The sequence below is a fragment of the Acartia tonsa genome, chromosome 4 (genome assembly GCF_053477335.1).
Source record: "Acartia tonsa isolate MP-2025a chromosome 4, ASM5347733v1, whole genome shotgun sequence".
NCBI lineage: Eukaryota > Metazoa > Arthropoda > Copepoda > Calanoida > Acartiidae > Acartia > Acartia tonsa.
In genome coordinates this window covers 40,208,949-40,229,281 of record NC_137263.1, presented here as the reverse complement: position 1 = coordinate 40,229,281, position 20,333 = coordinate 40,208,949, and the positions used below count along the sequence as shown (strand labels likewise).

Sequence of the window (20,333 nt, the reverse complement as noted above, 5' to 3'; positions counted from 1 at the left end):
TAATCAGAATATAAATATATAAGAGTCGAAGCAAAATTCTGAGTAAATTTGTTGAAAAACTGCTTTATACAGGATAATGTTTATGGACATACATACATTTTTAGGACTTGATTATAGAGTTGCTTCGCTTATAACATTATACTTTGTTCTCCCAGGAATCAATATACCAAAAATTAGATCAATCGGATGATTTGATCACATAAAAATTTGTTTTAAAAATAGTAAAAAAATCAATATGTTTAAAACGGACATACGGACATTTTGGTAATGATTATAGAGTTGCTACGCTTTCTAAATCGTACCTAACTATTAAAGGAATCACCATGCAAAATTTGAAATCGTTAGGACAATTCTAACATGCCTAAATTAACGAAAAAAGCTATCCGTTACGGACGGACGGACGGACGGACCGACCCTAATTATAGAAAAGCTTCCCTTTTACAAAATGTCTATAATAATATAAAACATTAATCCGTACTTGTTAATAATATAAATGTTTTTGATTACACGTGTAGTTTTTATTTTTTATTTTTATAAACTTAACTTAATCAAACATATTATCCAAAAAAATGAGTTCATAGTACAATACTTTTTTATCAAAAGATAAAAAAAGGCTTTTCAGAGAGCTTTAATGAATAATGTTTAATTATGTTTATTACCTGGATCCTATAATTTGGCCTTTTTAAAGCCTTTCATGTGGTTTTATATTCTATAAATTTCTTTAATCATTAATTATTTAACAGCTTACATATTATTTTAAGTTTTATTTCTTTTTAATTATTAATTTAATGCAATTTACGAGATCTTATAAAAATCCCCCCCCCCCCTTTACGTGCAAATTTTTATATTTATCAAAAAATTTGCAATTATTTTAATATCCTAATTTATGTTTGCAATATTGAAACAATTAATCATTTTCTTATCAAAAAACGAATAATGATACAAGCATGATTTAATACATAGTTATATTCTGGATGAAAATCTTTAAAAATATAAATTTTCTGTTTAACCTATACCTATAACTGACAAAATGGAGAATTTTGTACAAAAAAATGTTCCGGCTTATTGTTGTATATCCTTGGCTCATAGTTCTAACTGCAATTTCTTTGGTAGCATTTAATGTATTTTTGAAAAACTTAAAAAAACACATTTATATACTTATTTTATTTTGTATAAATATGTTTATCTGAATTTTGTTTATGGGTTAAAAGTTGTAAAGATCATTCACACCCAAGTTTAACTTTTGGCCCTTGACAACAAATAGAAAATCTGGAACAGTCCCTTTCGCGGCAACGCCCCTTAAGGTTATTTTGTGTTAGATTAGATTATATTGGGTTAGGTGATTGCCCCACAGGGTTAGGCAATTGGTCCCGCAGGGTTAGAGCCCCTTCTTGCAGGGGCTAGAAATAGGAGAAAAGCTACTGTGATCGCCCCTTAAGGTGCGTTGCCACGAAAGGGACTATACCCAAAAAATCAAAGGTCAACTTATTGAATTTAGTCCTTTTCCATTGATAAAAATTCAAGCCTCTGTTAAGGTCTGGTGAAGTAGAACTTACTTTTGAATTGTTATACGTAGCTGATGAAGCTAGTAAAAGTGGCTGACTCAGATTATGAGAAAATTAACCAATGAGAGGCCACTATAAATCTTACCATTGGTCAATTACAGTGTATACTGGCCTCTTATTGGTTAATTTTTTTGACGTCATAATCTGAGTCAGCCACTTTTACTAGCTGAGGCTCTGTAGGGTTTTATTTCCTCTGGGGATACGTGAATAGTTATGGCGGTTTCCCTCAAAGTGCCATGTCAAGCAAATAAACTTTTAATTTAGCCGCGCAGCGTTAGGGAGTTGTATGTTGTATGCCCCGAAAAGGTTAGGTTTAAAGAACCCACTCTTCCATCTATTTTTTTATCATTTTCAACATAATGAAGGGGTTGGGGATGTCTGTTCTCGCTAGACTCTTTGAGGTAGAGCATCAGGCATTTAAATTTCTTTTTTATATAGGTTAACATAACAAACAAATACTCTCAGAAAACTGCCAAAGGCCCAGAGTGCCTAAAATTTGGAAATATTCAATAATAGATAATTTTTTATTCACTAACTAACCTCATAAAATATATTAATTACAATCTGGTAAAGATATTTTTATGCATTTCAATAAAGTAAAATACGTAATAATAATTTTAATATTTTCTATAAATTCTCAAGAGGGCAAAGCTATTCTAGATTTTAATATGTTCATACGTACATTTATCCATATCAGAAAGTTGTTACATTAAAAGAAGTTACGTCAGGCAAGTCTTCCTGGTTTTATTCAAAACTAGTATGACTTTTCTTGAAGCAATAAGCATGTTTTGAAACATCTAAAGTTGAGATGAATTTTAACACATTACAAGTTATTACAATAGGTTGTACGACTTACAGGAATACACTCATTTGAACCTTTGTCTAATTTGCTGAGCTTTGTAATCTTCTCTTCCTTGTATTATATTGTAGTTCTATGAAACTAATATTTATTAATTTATCAAAAATATGTTAAAACTATTAAAAGTATTTTTCGACATGATCATTAATTTTTATACGTGATAAACTTCAATATTTATTAATTCTAGATATATCTAACTTTTTCAAATATTTAACTTATTAATCATAAAAAAAATTCTGTTTTTCTAAAAGCAAAGAAATTATATTTGTAAGTTCGTCAGTAGTAAGTAATACAAATAAATCTACTTTTTTTGTGTAAACTTTCTAACTTTTTCAAATATTTAACTTATTAATCTTAAAAAAAATTCTGTTTTTCTAAAAGCAAAGAAATTATATTTGTAAGTTCGTCAGTAGTAAGTAATACAAATAAATCTACTTTTTTTGTGTAAACCTAAACTTCAACTTTTTTGGTATTATACTAATTAGTTCTTACATTAAACCTTAACCCCCCTCCCTTTCTTTGATTAATTTTACTTTTGAAGTTTTCATTAGACCATGATAAACCTTACCCAACCAATGAAATTTAAGTTAATAAAAATTTTAAAAGGGGTGGTGATTTTTTTTTTGTAGATCTCGTAAGCAAGGATGTTATATCACGTATACACTTTCCAGAAAGCCTTAAATTAGTGTATACATGTCGACCAAAGTAGATTTACTCCATACATATATATGAGTTATACAATATACATCACCGACATTTATTGCAAAACTGTCCATAAAGTTTTATCTTTCCATGACGTTTGTAATAGTTATTTATCACATCGTATTATAAGATTAAAACCAGTTTTGTTAGCCTCGAGTGACAGAAGGCCAAAGGCCCGGGCTTCTATTTTAAACTATTCTTAATATTATGAATTTTATTTTAATATTAGTAGAAAACTGGCTATAATACGATACGATACATGATAATTAGCATGGCTTAGAACCTGTTCTAATTTAGTTATATAAATCGGTTTCGATCCATATTGGAAAAATCCTTAAAATCTAGACAACAAAAAATCACCATATTCTATGATATTCTAAATGCTACCCCTTTATTTAATTAATAAAGCTAACTACATAAATATTTTTTAAAAATTCATAAAAACCAACTATACTTTTGCTATACAAACCATTTAACAAAAATTTAGTAAAAAATCGTGATGAAAATTCTAAACAAGGATGAAAACATAAATGATAGCGAAGCACAAAAAGTTGTGGATGGGCCAAAAGACAAAGTGAATAAAAGAGCAAATATTCATTCTCACATAAACGACCCCTTAAATAGTGGATGTAAATATTCTTTTTTTCTCCCCGAGGTAGTCATTTATTTCCCCGAGTTGTCATTTTTTTTCCCCCGAACATGGCAACTGGTGAACAGAATCTCAGTTCTGCACCACAAGCTTCGCACGACTGAAGTTCCCATGTCTATACAGTCATATTTATATGAAAATCTGAGCAAATATTTTCAGAAGATTTTTGAATTTTTTTTGAAAATTTTAAATTTTTTTTTGGAAGATTTTAGAATTTTTATTAATTACTAAAAGAAAGCATAATTACCTCAGGGGAAAAAATGACTACTTCGGAGAAATAAATGAAAATTAAAAAACACTTTAGCACTTTAGCATAAAAATGAGTTTTTGTTTAAATGAGAATGATATTCCTATCCAGTTTTTTGTTTAGACAAAAAACTGGATAGGAATACCCCATTTGTCACAAAAAAGAGAAGGAAAACTTGAGAATAAATGAAAAATGACAGAAAATCACGAAACCTTAATTAAAGATAATTACATGACCGATGGACCGATAAACAAAGTATGTTTTTACTGGATGCTCTTTGAAAGTGTATCTTCACACAAAAAAAATAGCAATCTATCATAATTAACAGCTTAAAAATCAAATTTTACAGACTGACGGAAAAGTGAAAGTCAAAGTGAATTATAGAGAGGTATCGCTACCAAAACGATGTCTTTTTCTAACTTCTCCATTCTTTAATGTTCTTCTCTTACAAATATATAAATATACTTCAACTGTTAACCTTTTTTACTTTATAAGAGACTCTTTTTAAATTGAAACATAGTACAGCTATTTTAATCGATTTGAACTATGTTATGTTGGTATTCTTTATTTACAACCAATTTCTTTTAGTTACCCCAAACCCTGAAAAATACTTCAACTTAGCCCTTACATTATTAAAACCCTATTAAGTCCCTATTTCCTTTAGCATTTATTTGTATATGGTAATGATTAATTTAATCAAGCATAGCATGATTCAAATTGATTATAATTGCAAAACAACCTTCTTCTTGTCGGTACCAGGTCAATGACAGAAAGGACGATTCTTTCATACAATTCAGAGCAAAATGCAATATAGCGAGATACATCAAATTTGGTTGTTAAAATATTTAAAAGGAGTCTCTTTTATCTGTTTTCTTTCTTTTATAATTTGTTGCCAGCATGCATCCTCAGACCCCTAACCTACATTTGTTGTAAATACATTGCAGACCTCAGGAGTCCGCGCAGCCTCTGCCAGGGATGTATACAACATAATGTTGCAGAGGGCGAGAAGGAGGTGGACACCGCCCAGCAGCACGCCAGCGACAACGACGAGAAGAAGGAGTCGTTCGAGGATCTGCCCGAGCACCTGAAGCTGGGCGAGGATTTCACCCTGCGGGTGACCGTCCTGCAGGCCTACGGTGTGTCCCCAGAGTATACGGATCTATTCACTCAGTTTAAGTAAGTTATAGCATGTTTTTTTTCGATTCAGTTCTATGTCCAGACTGCGTCATACCAAAGGATATACTATGTTTTAAATACTCCATGGCCAAGAAAAAGACGCAGCTCAAATGCGGCTTGTTATATTTATCTCGAGACTATTTATTTCAATGTTAAGCCATTTAATATTCTATTTAGCTACAAAGTTTTCATGATCTAATCCTTTTCTTCTTTAATTTCTATATTTATGTAAAAAAAAAAGACTTTGTTAATACCTAATCCTTTATTTTAGGAAACAAAGTTTAACTATAATATCATCTAAAAAAAAACTGCAAAATATTCCTAATAAAAATTTAAAGCTTTAGTAAGAAATGTTTTTAAAAAATTAAGAAATTTAATTTATCAAATAGGCGATAATACTAGAAATAAAAACAAACGTTGTTTTTCAAGAATTAAACGTTATATATCTTTTTAATATGAATTTATTTTTTAGTTTCCTGAACCGCCACGATGAGGCATTTTCAACAGAACCAATAAAAAATAATGGAAAGACGACATCTCTCAACTTCTACCATGTCCAAAATATTACTGTCACAGTTTCAAGGAAATTAATTAAACATCTTTTTTTAGTAGCAAAGCTACTCTATAATTTACTTTGTCACAACTAACTATAAAACATCAATGGCGGTCGGACGGCTTTTTTTTGCAGGTTTTAGGCTGTTTTTTAATTTTCCACATTTTCCCCCATATCTTTGGTGTTTTTGGTCCGATTTTCAAAATTTTTCCATTTAAAGATATCAAAACTAAATTTTCCGTCGTTTGGAGAAAACAACAATTACGGTCAGACTGCCTTTTTGCAGGTTTTTGGCTATTTTTATATTTTTTACATTTTCCCCCATATCTTTGGTGTACTGTGTTTATGATCCGATTTTCAAAGTTTTTTCAGTTATAGATATCAAAATCAAATTTCCCGTCGTTTGAAGAAAACAACTATAAAGGTAAGACTGCCTTTTTGCAGGTTTTTGGCTATTTTATATTTTTTACATTTTCCCCATATCTTTGGTGTTTTTAGTCCGATTTTCAAAATTTTTTCAGTTAAAGATATCAAAATTAAATTTCCCGTCGTTTGAAGAAATCAACCATGACGGTCAGTCCCATCCACGAAATGTCGTGCTTTGCTACTTATGGATGTTGTCATCCTTGTTTATCAAAACACTAGGCCAAATCATGTTATATTTCTTATGATAGCCTAGGAGTCAGAGTCCTTACGTTGTCCTTTACAGGAGTTAGGGGTTTCTAATCGTTCTATAGTCCATTTCCCTGAGATAACCTGACAATAACAATAGGCTAGACCTATAAACTTGATATGAATTGGTATACTGTGTTTTAATATCAAATCTTCTCTAAAATTAATAACAAGTATTGGTTTATTGTTCGGTGACTCGGATTGTTTGCATGACCCTTTCTTATCCTTCACTTTCCATGTTCACAGTACATATATCCTTCCTTTCCATGCAGTTTATTTGTATTTAGATTGTCTTTTCATTTTATGTTTGTCTTAATTCAATAGCTTTAGATTATTCATATCTATAATACAAAGTAGCTTGATGTCTGTCTGTCCGTCCGTCTGTCGGTCCGTCCGTCCGTCTGAAGCTTAAGAACTCGGTAACCACTGAACCGATCGGATTCTACTCTTCAGGGAATATACCTACTGGCCCTGTGGTGGTTTTATGCTATTTTCTTGGGGGGTGGGACACCCCCAACCCCCCAAAAAACAAAAAATTCCCCCCTTTATTTTTTTTAGAACATTTCCTTGGTCCTTTTTTTTGCAGAACATTTCCTTGGTCCTTTGTTTGCTAATTTCCCTGGTCCTTTTACGTTTTTTGCCTTAATTTTTTTTATCACCTCCTGGGGCAAAGCCCCTAGAGGCTAGGGGCGAAGCCGCTAGTGCATAATATATTTTTTTATATTTTTAAAAGTTTATTAAGAATTTGACGTAATTAACCTTCTTTTCTGCAATTATCAATAATATATCTTTTAACAAGGATGAAAACATCCATAAAAGCGAAGCACTAAAACGTTAGGACAAATGGACATTAACACTTGTATAGTGTCAGAACTAAATAATCAGAATATAAATGTATAAGAGTCAAAGCAAAATTATAAATAAATTTGTTGAAAAACTACTAGATACAGGATAATGTTTATTGACATACTTACAATTTTAGGACTTGATTATAGAGATGCTTCGCTTATAACATTGTTCTTTGTTGTCCTAGGAATCAGTATGAAAAATCAGATAATTTTATTTGATAAAAATGTGTTATTAAAAAAGTTAAAAAGCAACAGATGTACTGACATTCTTGTAACGATTATAGAGTTGCTACGCTTTCTAAATCGTACCTAACTACTACAGGAATAACCATGCAAAGTGTGAAATCGATAGGACAATTCTAGCATGTCTAAATTAACGAAAAAAGCTATCCATTCCAGACGTACGGACGGAGGGACCGACCATAATATTAGAAAAGTTTCGCTTTAAAAAAAATATCCTATTATATAAAGTAAGAAGGTTTTTTTGTCTGTTGTTTAAGATTTCGATAAATGCTGAACCGATTGAGTTCTCCATTTTATGAAAGATTGTTATAGGTCCATGGTTATTTTAGGCTTTTAGTTTTCATATCTAAGTTTGATTTTTGGCTATTTTCCTACTTTCCTTATTCCTTCGAATATAGAGCTTCTAGATGCTAGGAGCACATCCGCTAGAAGGAAAAACTGATGAATAATTTTTAAATAACACAATATCCACCAAAAAATATTTTATGTAAGTTTCCAAATATTGATGTTTAACTTTTGTTGAAAAAACAGGTCCTTTATTGAATACATAAAAACGCAACCATTGATATTTGAAGTGTACGGACATTTCCAAGCTATAGCACCCCAACGAGAAAGAAAGGTAACATTTTTATTCATTTTGTCAGCAAAAAAATAGATGAAGAATTCGAGAAAAAAAAATATTTTCAGAAATTGAGAAACTTATTATGTTATGCGGTTCCGTATTAAGAAAAAGGTCGCCTCTAAAACTTCATTTCAATAACTTTTAAATAGTCAACTATCAATTTTGTAATATTAATGATTTTTTTTAAAAATAATTACTATCATAATAATAGAAAATGATGGAAAAAATGTATTTAGAATCAAGTATTTAATTCTCAGGATTATCTGGAATAATATTCTTATATAATTTTGTATCTTTTAAATCATCATCTATTTTCTTTCCCTAAGATGAAAAATATGTATTTTTCTCAGCCATCAACCAGCGAGGCGCATCGTCCGCCACCCCGCCGCATGCTTCCGCCCGCCATACCAATATCTCAGCCCATCCGCAGCAGCAAGTTCAGCATGGCCAACAACAACGGTTACCCCGGCGGCTCAACAATCTACTCCAAGCACGACATCATCGTCTGGTTTGAGATCCTCGAGTTGGCCAGCTCCGGGGAGTATGTGCCAGTCCTGGTGGACCACAGCGAGGAGCTGGCCTGCCGCGGACTTTTCTACCTGCATCACGGCCTCCAGCGCCGGATACGTCTGACCATTGTGCACGAGCGCGCGCGCATCCTGAAATGGTCGGAGGTGAGGGAGCTGGTTGTCGGTCGGATCCGCTGCACACCAGACTGTCAGCTCGAGGATGATGAGGATGGGTCAATATTGTCACTGGGACTTTTCCCTGGAGAAATTCTGGAAATTCCAGGAGATGACAGGTAACAAATTATATTTACAACATATTGTAACAATACAAATATTTCAAGTTAGAACAAAAATTTACTCTTTAATTTACAAAAAGTTAAATTTTACATTGTGGAGCTTAAAACATTTTGGAGGAAAATTTTGTAATAAAAAATTTTTTTAGAACAATGTTCCGGTTTGAAGCGGCGTGGGACAGCTCCCTGCACAACTCTCTGCTCCTGAACCGTGTGACTCCCTCCGGAGAGACTGTCTACATCACCATATCCGCCTACCTGGAGTTGGAGGATTGTGTCCAGCCAGCCATAGTCACCAAGGACCTGGCCATGATTGTCTATGGCAGGGATGGAAGATTGGGACCAAGATTGAAACAATTGTTTCAGGTTTGTTTTTACCTCAATGATTAACAAACATATTTTATTCATTATTTTATTTTAAAACTTTTAATGAAAGGCTTCTCTATTTTTTTATCTATGTTATTAGACTTCTAAATATTTCTAAAATAATTAAACAAAAAAATGCATTGCAAAAAATCATTTTTAGGGTACATTCCGAAATCCAGAGGCGAACAGATTGAGAGGAGTATATGAGCTAATAATGAGACGCGGCATTGAGGGCAGCCCCGGCTTGCAACGCAGGCAGAGAAGGTAAATCTTGAAATATTTGCATCTTGGAAAAGGAAGTGATTACCCTCTGAGTATCCAACGAGCACAGAAACCCCTTCAACCCACCCTTTTTTAGAAGGGAGTATTTTTTCTTAATGCTTAATCATGGTGAGGGTCTTTAACTCTGTAGGGCCGTTTCACTTCGGGGCGCTTCTCTATACCCAATACAACCTTACCTAACTTGACCATTAGTAAAACACTCGAGAAAACTTACAGAGGAAAAAAATAATTCTTCTATCAACAAATCCTTGTTTCCATAAAACTTTCTTGTTTTTGAGGATCTTAAAAATTTAAAAGAAAAACAAACGGTTCAGTTTGATGAAAGGACCACCCTCAACGTCACAAAAAATGGTTTTTGATATTATAGCCCCCATAGGGCCTATATGAAAAATTAAAGACCATTTTTCCATACAATTTGGGGTCGGAGATTCCGAATCTGGCGTCCATTTTTATGTAGCTGACCTTCTTCATGCCGAAAAATGGCGCCAAAGTTGACTACCCTTCAAAAAATCTGCGAACAACAATTTTAGCAAAATAAAAATCTACCAAATTATTTTGATCATAAGATAGATAGATAGTTAGATTTAAATAAATATAATTATTTTTTTTCTTTCTTAAACGTTGAGAGAGAGAGAGTGAAAAAAGGAGAAAGAAAGACAAAAGGAAATAATTATAAAGAGAGAGAAAGAAAAGATATTTTTTGGATAAAATGTATAATATAATATATAAAGATAGAGAGAAAGGGAAAGAAAAGGTAAGAGACAGAGAGAAAGAAAAGGGGAAAGAAAGAAAGAGAGGGAGAGAAAAAAGTTGAAAGAAAGAGATAGAGAGGGAGAGAGAAAAGGAGAAAGAAAGAGAGAGAGAGAGAGGGAGAGAGAGAAGGAGAGAGAGAGAGACATAGACAGAGAGAGACAGAGAAAAGGAAAGAGAGAGAGAGAAAAAGGATAAAGAAAGACCGAGAGAGAGAGAGAAGGAGACAGAGAGAAGAGAGAGAGAAAAGGAGAAAGAAAGACAGAGAGAGAGATAAAAGAATAAAGAAAGACAGAGAGAGAGAGAGAGAGAGAGAGAGAGAAGAGAGAGAGAGAAAAGGAGAAAGAGAGAGACCAAGAGAGAATTAGAGAAAGAAAGAAAGATAGAGGGAGAAGCAAAGAGAAAGAGTAAGAAGGAGAGAGAGAGAGAGAGGAAGAGAGAGAGAGCGAGAGAGAGAAAGAGGGAGATAGAGAGAGAGAAAGAGGGAGATAGAGAGAGGAGAAATAGAAAGAGAGAGTGAGATAGATAAAAAGTGAGAAAATGTGTTAGATAGATAAAAAGAGAAAGAGGGAAAAAAGGAGATAGAAAGAAAGAAAGAAAGAAAGAGGGGGATAATTACAAAGTGAGAGAAAGAAAAGATATTTTTTTTGATAGAATAGAAGACCTTACGTGTAATCTCCTTATAATAAAGTTTGTCTGTCTTGTTTGTCTAAATGTTTGTCTATTTGTCTGTCTATTTGTCTGTTTTTTTGTCTATCTGTTTGCCTGTCTGTTTGTCTGCCTGTTTGTTTGTCTGTTTGGTTGTCTATTTGTTTGTCTGTTTGTTTGTCTGTTTGTCTGTATGTTTGTCTGTATGTTTGTCTGTCTGTACCGAAGGATCTCGCTAAACGCTGAACCGTTATGGTTCTTCTTAACAGGGTATCTCTTCATAAATTCTGGGAATTAAAATATATTGAGAATTAATTCAGGTAAAATATTTAATGAACAAGGATGATAACATCCATAAATGCTTAACAAAATGTGGGGCATTGTAAAGTGACAGCTAGGAAGGGAGGAGATATACGGCTGAGAATTTACTGGTACCAAAAGTTCTTTTAAATAATTATCTTGTTCGTTGGCACAAAGCTTTAGGTACTGTTATAAATTAAGATTGATTGGAACCAAACTATTAATGTCCAAACTTTTAAATCAAATAAATTTTAATCTACCGACAGGGAAATTATATGTTTAATAATTTGGGAGGGGTGTGTGTGTATATTTATTTATGACCTAATGTCTTATCCCTTAAGATCCCCAAAGTTTGAGAGTCACTCATTCGTAGGTTTAAACACTATTGTTACTTTCTGCATACAATTTATTCCATTATCTTATCCAGAAATGGATATAGAATACGTGTCTATTGTGACAGAGGAATTTAGTCGACAATTTAGGTTGCTAATATATAGTCCTCAGAAATGAGTCAATACCTTCCTCCATGGTCATGGAAAGGGATGAAATGTCATAGGAGGTGATTGGGGAAGTATACTAGCCAGCGGAGAGAAACATTTTATTCCCGTATTTTATATCAAACTTTATCCATAGCTACAGGAATCTTTTAAAAGGTTGTAATAAATAAGTTGATATTATAATTATACTAATTACTACTACTAGTTGCTTCAACCCCAGCCTCAGGTAGAAGGACAGAAAAATACCCTAAAACTACCCAAAGATATTTGTAAAGCTTCCCTGTAAAGTATAATCCATACAGACCAGTAATTTTAAAGTTAATTGACTTCAGAAAATGTAAAAAATATAACTTTTTTGGGGGGGTATCATTTTTCCCAGGAACTATTTCTCTTGGGAGGGTGTAGATAACCACCCCAAAATTGTTATAAACACTCCTTGGACATCACTGTAAAGAAGAACCATATCGGTTCAGCGGTTAGCGAGATCCTTCGCTACAGACAAATAACCTTACTACTTATATAATAGAAAATACTAGCGACTACGCCCCTATGCATTTGGGGGCACTTGAGGTGGATGGAGGATTGAAGTCGATGACCCCCTGTTATAAATTAAGTTTTTAATAGAAAATTTTTTTTAAAATCGGAGGGGGGAGGTCATTTATTCTAGTGGCAATTTCTCTTCTGAGGGTGATGTTCCCTCCCCCAAAATAGTTATAAATCTTTCCAATAGTCATGAGAAGCTACAATGTAAAGTAGAACCATATCAGTTAAGATGTTGTTACTGGGTGTTTTTTTAATAGGACAAAAATCTTGCTTAATTTAACCCACTTACTATTGACATAAATTAATGAACTATATCTTATTTCCTTCATTGGGTTGGGGAGTTTTGTATAAGAAAAAAAATATTTAGCGATCTGGTGATTACAAGTAATAATATTTCCAGGTTCAGGATCTACTTAGTAACAAGGATGACAACATTCATAAGTAGCGAAGCAAAAACAAAATCTTAAAAAGCTGAGAAAATAACTTTATGTCGGACGGACAGACAAACGGACGAACATACATTTGGAATTGTAGAGTAGCTTCGCTCCAAAAAGTATGTTGTTATCTTGTAAACATAAATATGTAGTTTTAATGTTATAAATGACAATATTATGTCAGCCACAACTGCTTTTATTTAAGTAGATATAAACTCTTGAAATTGCATATCTATAGAATGTCAACAAGTATGGCTGGGTATATCGATCCAGGTTCTTTAAACTTTTCTGTCTGTCTGTCCGTCATTCCTTAACGTCATTTTCTTAGCTGCTACTGAAGATAGACATTTAAATTTTAAGTGAAGGTTTTAATGGCATATGCACATCTAATCAATACACTGTCCGTCTGTCTGTCGGTAATGCTTTAAAGCAAACAGTATTTTTTAAGGTTTCGTGATTTACTTTTATTTTTTAATTTTTAAAGAACTGAACATCTGCCCCATAACTCACATATTTTTCTGTTTATAACTTAAGTTAATCATGAATAGGAATAGAGAAATCACAGAAATCGATCTAGCACCCCAATTAATAAACAATTCTTGATAAAACTTGGTGAAAATATGTAGAATGTAGACAGGTGGACAAAACAATGTATAGATTAGATGGGCATGTGACATAGGAATCTTCACTAAAAATTTCAGCTGTCTATCTTGAATAGGAGCCAAGAAAATCATGTTCCCCCATAGCGTTACGAACGGACTGACGGACAAACAAAGTGAATTATAGAGTCGCTTCGCTTCTAAAAAGTATGACATCCCTAAAAGTGCAGCTCTAAAATAGACGAACATTAACCCTTGTAGAGTGTTAGAACTTGTAAACAAATAAGTGTAAACAAAATGGTCCTTATTTTTGTTGCAAAATTGCGTAAATACTTACATTTAATTATAGGACTTGATTATAAAGTTTCCTCGCTTATGATATTGACATAATTATTCAAAAATGAGATTAATAGGATAGTTATCCGCATGCAACAGTTGGTGTAAAAAACGTTACAACCACTGCACTGATTGTAATCTACAGAAGTTTATCATCATTGGGAATGTATTTCAATGTATTAGCCATTGTCTTTTCCTTTAGATCCCTTTTATTTGATCTTTTTGTTACGTTTTCTTTATTCTCTTTCTCTCCCTCGTATTATCTCTTTTTCTCTCTCTCTCTCTAATATTCTTTTTCTCTCCGTCGCATTAGCTCTCTCTCCTTTTCTTTCTCTCTCTCTTTTCTTTATCTATCTCATTCTCTCTCTCTTTCTCTCTCACTTTATGTATTATTTTTTCTCTCTTTCTCTCATTCGCTCTCTCTCTCTCACTTTCTTTCTCTCTCTCTCTCTCTTTCTCTCTCCTTATCTTTCTTTCTCCTTTACTCGCTCTCTTTCTCCTATACTCTCTCTCTATGTGTTTCTTACCTTATCTTTTTCTTTCACTTTCTCTCTCTCTCTTTCATTCTATTTCTCTCTCCTTCTCTTTCTCTCTCTGTTTCTCTCTCTATTTCTCTCTTACTCTCTCTCTCTCTTCCTCCTTTTCTATCTCTCTCCCTCTTTCTCCTTTTCTCTCTCTCTCCTTCTCCCGCTCTCTCTCTCTCTTTATCTTTCTTTCTCTTTTCTCTCTTTTTTTTCTCCTTTTCTCTCTCTCCCTCTCTCTTTCTTTCTCCTTTTCTCTCTCCCTCTCTATCTCTTTCTTTCAACTTTTTTCTCTCCCTCTCTCTTTCTTTCTTTCCCCTTTTCTTTCTCTCTGTCTCTTACCTTTTCTTTCCCTTTCTCTCTCTATCTTTATATATTATACATTTTATCCAAAAAATATCTTTTCTTTCTCTCTCTTTATAATTATTTCCTTTTGTCTTTCTTTCTCCTTTTTTCACTCTCTCTCTCTCAACGTTTAAGAAAGAAAAAAAAATAATTATATTTATTTAAATCTAACTATCTATCTATCTTATGATCAAAATAATTTGGTAGATTTTTATTTTGCTAAACTTGTCATTCGCGGATTTTTCGAAGGGTAGTCAACTTTGGCGCCGTTTTTCGGCATGAAGGAGGTTAGTTACATAAAAATGGACGCCAGATTCGAAATCTCCGACCCCTAATTGTATGGAAAAATGGTCTTTAATTTTTCATATGGGCCCTATGGGGGCTATAATATCAAAATCCGTTTTTTGTGACGTTGAGGGTGGTCCAATTTCTAAAGATTATACCAGATAAATATGTTTAGAGAATAAATGTTCTTTGTTTTAAAAAAATCTTCTTTTTTGTTAAGTTATTTCATGGCCTTTTTCAAATTTGATTCAATTTAGTAATGAAAGTAAGGAGCAAAGTAACAAAGTAATTAACAAAAGTACAAAGTAATGAACATAATTTTTGTTTTGCATAGGGTTCTGGATACCTCTAACACATATGTTAGAGGCGAGGAGAATTTGGTTGGATGGAGACCAAGAGGAGACTCACTCATATTTGATCATCAATGGGAACTTGAAAAATTGACAAGGTGAGTGGGTAAATTGATTATGTGGTCCGCGGACACGAAAATAAAATATCAAAAATGTAGGATTTACAGCACAAAACTAAGTTTCAGTTATGTTTCTGTGTATAGTAAAATCTAAAATAAAAGAATGTATGATTCGTATCAGTTTTGTTTGACCTGAAGGGACGAAGGCCCGGGCCTACAAAATTGGAATTAATTTTATGAATTTGCATTAATTTTTCTTTAAATTCTCTTCATTACGATACATGATATTTCAGTATGGCAAAGAAACGGTTTTAATCCAGAGTGGCTATTTAATCATAATCAGAGTTATACTGGATAATGTTTTTCAATTCTTTGGAATAAATTATTAATGCATTTATTAATTTATTGATTTTTCAAAAGAAATGAATAAAAAATGCTTATAAGTAGACAAGCTACTTTAAAACTTTACTTAAAACATAGGATATAATCTGCTTTTTTGCGGGATAATCCTCATATTTTATTCAGATAATAATTCTTATGCAGAGGATTGCACTAACTAGTGTTTCTAGTGGTGTTGATGTTGCCCCCCCTCCTCTCTGCTCTACTTTTCAACACTATTATTAGGAGGGAGCCACGAGCACTTCGTCCCATTAGATAGTTGAGGTTCGCCTCCAACCTTTTTTTTTTTGTTAAATGAAAGATTTTTTATATTTTTTCCTTGTATTCGAAAATATTTCCAAGACCATTAATAAACTTTTCTGAAATCGAGGAAACGATCGGTCTAGTCATTTACGAGATAATTCGGGACATACGTCCAAAAAACAAACAGGATAAATATGAATATGTGCATGTGCATATTTCTAGCTTCACTATTAACGGTCAGAATTGTCCTTGTTAATTTATAACATGTTAACTCTAGTTAATGAAACTTAATCTATAAACAAAAGTCTATAATAAATCTTCTTATAACAAGATCATTCAAATAGAAATATTTGTTAAAACAAAAAAGGAAAGCTTATAAATATTTATCAAAATGAACTGGGGCAAGTGATAATGAATTCGTAAAAAATGTAGTTTCCATTTCATTATTTTCTTTTCTAGGGAATGTATCCCTAGCATCTAGGTTCTATGTATTCAAATGTAGATAAAAGAGTAAGAAAAACAGCCTGAAACCATATAAAGACTTAAATTTAGAGTTGAAAGACTAAAACATTGCGCGGGCCTATGTAAATCATGTGTAGAATGGATTACACGACCAGTGCAGTGGATGACAAGATCATGATTGAGCAGTAACATAAAACTTACCACTTTGTATTATAGGATTAGTAATTAATTATTGTAGTATATTGTAACCTAATGTTTGTATAATTTTATTTGTAAACTGAGTTTTTTTCCTAAGATGTATTATCCCTCGACACTAAAGTTTTTACCTACAAATATTTATATCAAATATTTGTAAAAAGATTTTATTTTATTTGTATTTTACGTTCTTATTTTGAAATTTATTAGTCCCAAATATCTCTTAAAAAGTGTCAAAATAACAATAGTAATAAGCGACTATCTTACCTACACTAATTTTTTTTATGAAATTATCTTTGATGATTGCCTATCAAATTATATATTTTGTAAATTAGTGAGTAGTTCTCCTTCGGATTGTATTAGTTAATATGTTTACATCAACGCATAAATGGCCGTTTTATAACTTTAATGAAAAAGGATGCTAAAAAAACTGAAAATTAACTAAAGATATTAAAACCAGCAAACCTAAAAATTTTGATTTCTAAATACCTCAACAGAGCTTTTTTGAGATGACCTCTATGGAATGCATCGAGTTTTAGGATTTGAGTATATCATTTGTTTCTCCATTCTTATAGTATTTTAACGATGCATTACAGATTTTCATTAAAAAAATCATTTCACACACTTTTAAAACTCTTTAAAAATTAAAACAGTATATAGTATACTTTGCATTGCCTGTGTTAACTACAAATCTGATTTATGTTAAATTCTAGATTAACAGAAACAGAGAAAACACGTCATTTCCTGATCCTGCGCGAGAAACTTGGAATTGACCGGCCCATGGTTGTGGTGCAGCCCACGCACAAGGAATACCTGGACAAGCACGAGAAGGAGGCGGTCAACCTGGTGGCCAGGGCCAGTGGCGAGGGCCGCGCCATTGTGCGCCCTGGCTACGACAACAACAGCGCCGACTCGGCCTCGGCAGCCGATTTGACGTCGCGTGAACGCGACATTTGTACCAAGTTTGTGAAGTTGATACAGTACCATCCAAGCAAGGCTGTCAACAGGAATGACAAGGAGAGTGAGAACGGGGAGACACCCTCTCAGGGAGAAAAGCTTCTCAGTGATGCTCTGGCTAACAGCTCACAACATGAGTAAGTTATTCTGCATGACCATTTTTATCCTTATACTAAAGTAACAGGATGTCTATGTGTCTGTCTGTGTGTCTGTCTGTGTGTACCGAAGGATCTCGCTAACCGCTGAACCGATCGGGTTCTCCTTAACAGGGTAGCTTCTCATAAGTCCCAGGAGGGTTTTTAACTATTTTGGGGGAGGGTACCACCACCCTCCCAAGAGAAATGACAAAAAAATCAAAATTTTTAAAAACGTTTAGGAGACTTCAACGTCAAATGAAGAGGTATCGTACGTAAAAAATTATAGTAGAGACTTTATCAAACAAAAACATTTAAAGTGCCACTAGAGGCCTCTAGGGGCGTAGCCGCTAGTTCAAATTAATAAGTTACAAATTAATTAGAGTAAGTCCGTGTTAACCTAAAATTATACATTGTGATATTGTATTTTTCCTTTTGAGTCAGAAATTTTAAGGGAAAAAAACAATCGACGATAAATTAATATATTTCACCAATTATGATATACAAAATTTATCAAAAAAATAAAAAAGATTGGAGTTTTTAAGCAAGCATATGAGAAATCAGATTTTTAAAACTTTGAGTTATGGTTTTTTTACTGTTCAATTTCACCTGTCTCCCTGCATGAAGTAAAATTATTTGATAAATCATACATTTTTATAGTCTGTTGTCACCTGAGCCCCGCAGGCCAAAATCCTTACTCCTTGAAGACCTGCCCAACCTGATGGGCCGTGACCCCGACCAGGCAGCCAACAAGGCGGTCAGCCCGCTGTCCCCCACCCCCAACCTGACCTTCCTGCCAGAGTTGGAGGAGATCCGAGTGTCGCCGTGCATAGCCAAGAAGGGATATCTCAATGTTCTTGAGGAAAGAAGTAAAACATGGAAACGAAGGTAACCTTATTTTCAAAGCAAAACTTCTTTGATACTCAAAAATCCCCTTTTCGAATATAATTCTTCTTCTAACCTAAAAAGTTACTTTAAGGATCTAAAAATACAGGTACAAAATTTAATCTGTCTATCTCTACTGGCAAACTAGGGCCAGGCCTCTTAATAATCAACAGATAAAGTTAGCACGGTGGTTTTAACAATTTATCAGCAATGTACTAGTTTCTAGCTCTTCTGTATATTTCAACTTAAACAAGGCCAAAGATATGATATCCAAAAATCTTTTTTTAAAAGACTACTATACAACTATTAGGAAATTATGTTCTGCGTTTTGTCGTTATGTGGAGGAATTTAATGCATATCTGCCAAAGTTGTATAATGTATGTGTGTGTCTGTCCAAATGAAATTTGGAAATTATCGCCGGATGATTTCTTGGGATTTTAAATTTATTGGCTTGTATGTTTCAGTATATACACACAAGGACATTAACCTTCTTTAATTTCAAAGTTATCAGTTTTCATGAAAATTAATCCTGTTGAATTTTTAAGATGGGTTGTGGTCCGTCGTCCCTATGTGTTCTTGTACCGAGATGAGAGAGACCCGTGCGAGAGGATCTTGATCAACCTCGCCACCGCCAGGACAGAGTTCAACGCCCACCATGCTTCAGCCACAGTTCCTCATGCATTCAGGTAGAAAAATGTGGTAATCAAGATTACCTGATGAGGTTGACGTCACGCCATAGCTAAACTAACTAAAAGCACCTTAGGCGCTTTCACACAAAGTAAGTGAGCATTCATAACCCCCAATATTTGGAAATAAATTGAAAATAAGAGCTGGGGGGATATTATATCTTTTTATTTATTCCAGGCTAGCTTAGGTTATGTTGGTTACTGGGTAGCCCCGCAGGATTAGGGTCCAGTGTAGGTGTAGGTATATAATAAAAACACCCACTATAATTTTCAATTTATTTTAAAAATAAAGAAGGGGGGGGGGAGGTAATCAGTACTCAACCGGCACGTTGTGTGAAGGCACCACACATTAAATTACCTGGCCTTAAAAATGAAAAACATTGAGTGAGGTTATTCTTCTTATGTCGATTTTATATACTTTTTTAAGCCAAAAAAAACTGTCTAATCTGTATGGTTATTAAATTGGAAAAGATTCAGTTTTTAAAAGTAGAACTAAAAACAATTTGTTTAAAGTAATGAAAACTATTGGTTTCAAACAATTAATTTTGTAAGACTGTCCATTATTTTGATTAATTCTTACTTCTCAATTTTAAAATTGTTTTCGTAAATCAAAAATCTACGTATTTCAATTCAAAGAAAGGAATATAAAGATTTATACATTTTAAATTTCATAATATTTTATGTTATTGGTTTTTAGTTGTTAAGATAAAATTAATTTATAACTACTTTATTTTGTTTACCCTAAAAGTCAGGGATCCTAATGGATAAAGCAATGATGATAAATTAATGTACATTTCCAGTAAGGATAAACTTTGAGTACCAGTATAACTAACAGTCCAATGTCTTTGTTTTATACCATTAGTTTTGAACTTTTTTCTCCTGTAACTTATCATGGCCACTATCTAACCCTTCAATTTGTAGTGGGAAAAAGTGACTCAAAAATCAGCTATGTGACGTCAAAAAAATGAGTGACCATCCTCCCTTTTTTTCTGTCCCACATCTCCTCTAAATTCCCTCATTTTTATGACGTCACATGGCTGATTTTTTAGTCACTTTGTCCCACTACTTCAATTTTGTCCAACGTCCACTGCCTCCATACTAATAGTTGACATTAACATT

General features: G+C 33.2%; 1 protein-coding gene across 9 annotated transcripts in view; it reads left to right on the top strand.

Annotated features, from left to right (window-relative positions):
- Positions 1-20,333, top strand: part of unc-104 (kinesin family member unc-104) — a 68,322-nt gene that overhangs the window by 45,706 nt on the left and 2,283 nt on the right. For 6 of the 9 annotated variants that reach the window (XM_080158151.1, XM_080158149.1, XM_080158146.1 and 3 more), the window contains 10 exons: positions 4,967-5,198; positions 5,671-5,782; positions 8,047-8,133; positions 8,463-8,938; positions 9,088-9,304; positions 9,465-9,568; positions 15,179-15,292; positions 17,266-17,646; positions 18,304-18,531; positions 19,074-19,214. In XM_080158151.1, the coding sequence (XP_080014277.1) occupies positions 4,967-5,198; positions 5,671-5,782; positions 8,047-8,133; positions 8,463-8,938; positions 9,088-9,304; positions 9,465-9,568; positions 15,179-15,292; positions 17,266-17,646; positions 18,304-18,531; positions 19,074-19,214 (2,092 nt within the window). The remainder of the gene's footprint in view (positions 1-4,966; positions 5,199-5,670; positions 5,783-8,046; positions 8,134-8,462; positions 8,939-9,087; positions 9,305-9,464; positions 9,569-15,178; positions 15,293-17,265; positions 17,647-18,303; positions 18,532-19,073; positions 19,215-20,333) is intronic. The other 3 variants (XM_080158153.1, XM_080158150.1, XM_080158147.1) reach the window with 2 other exon arrangements.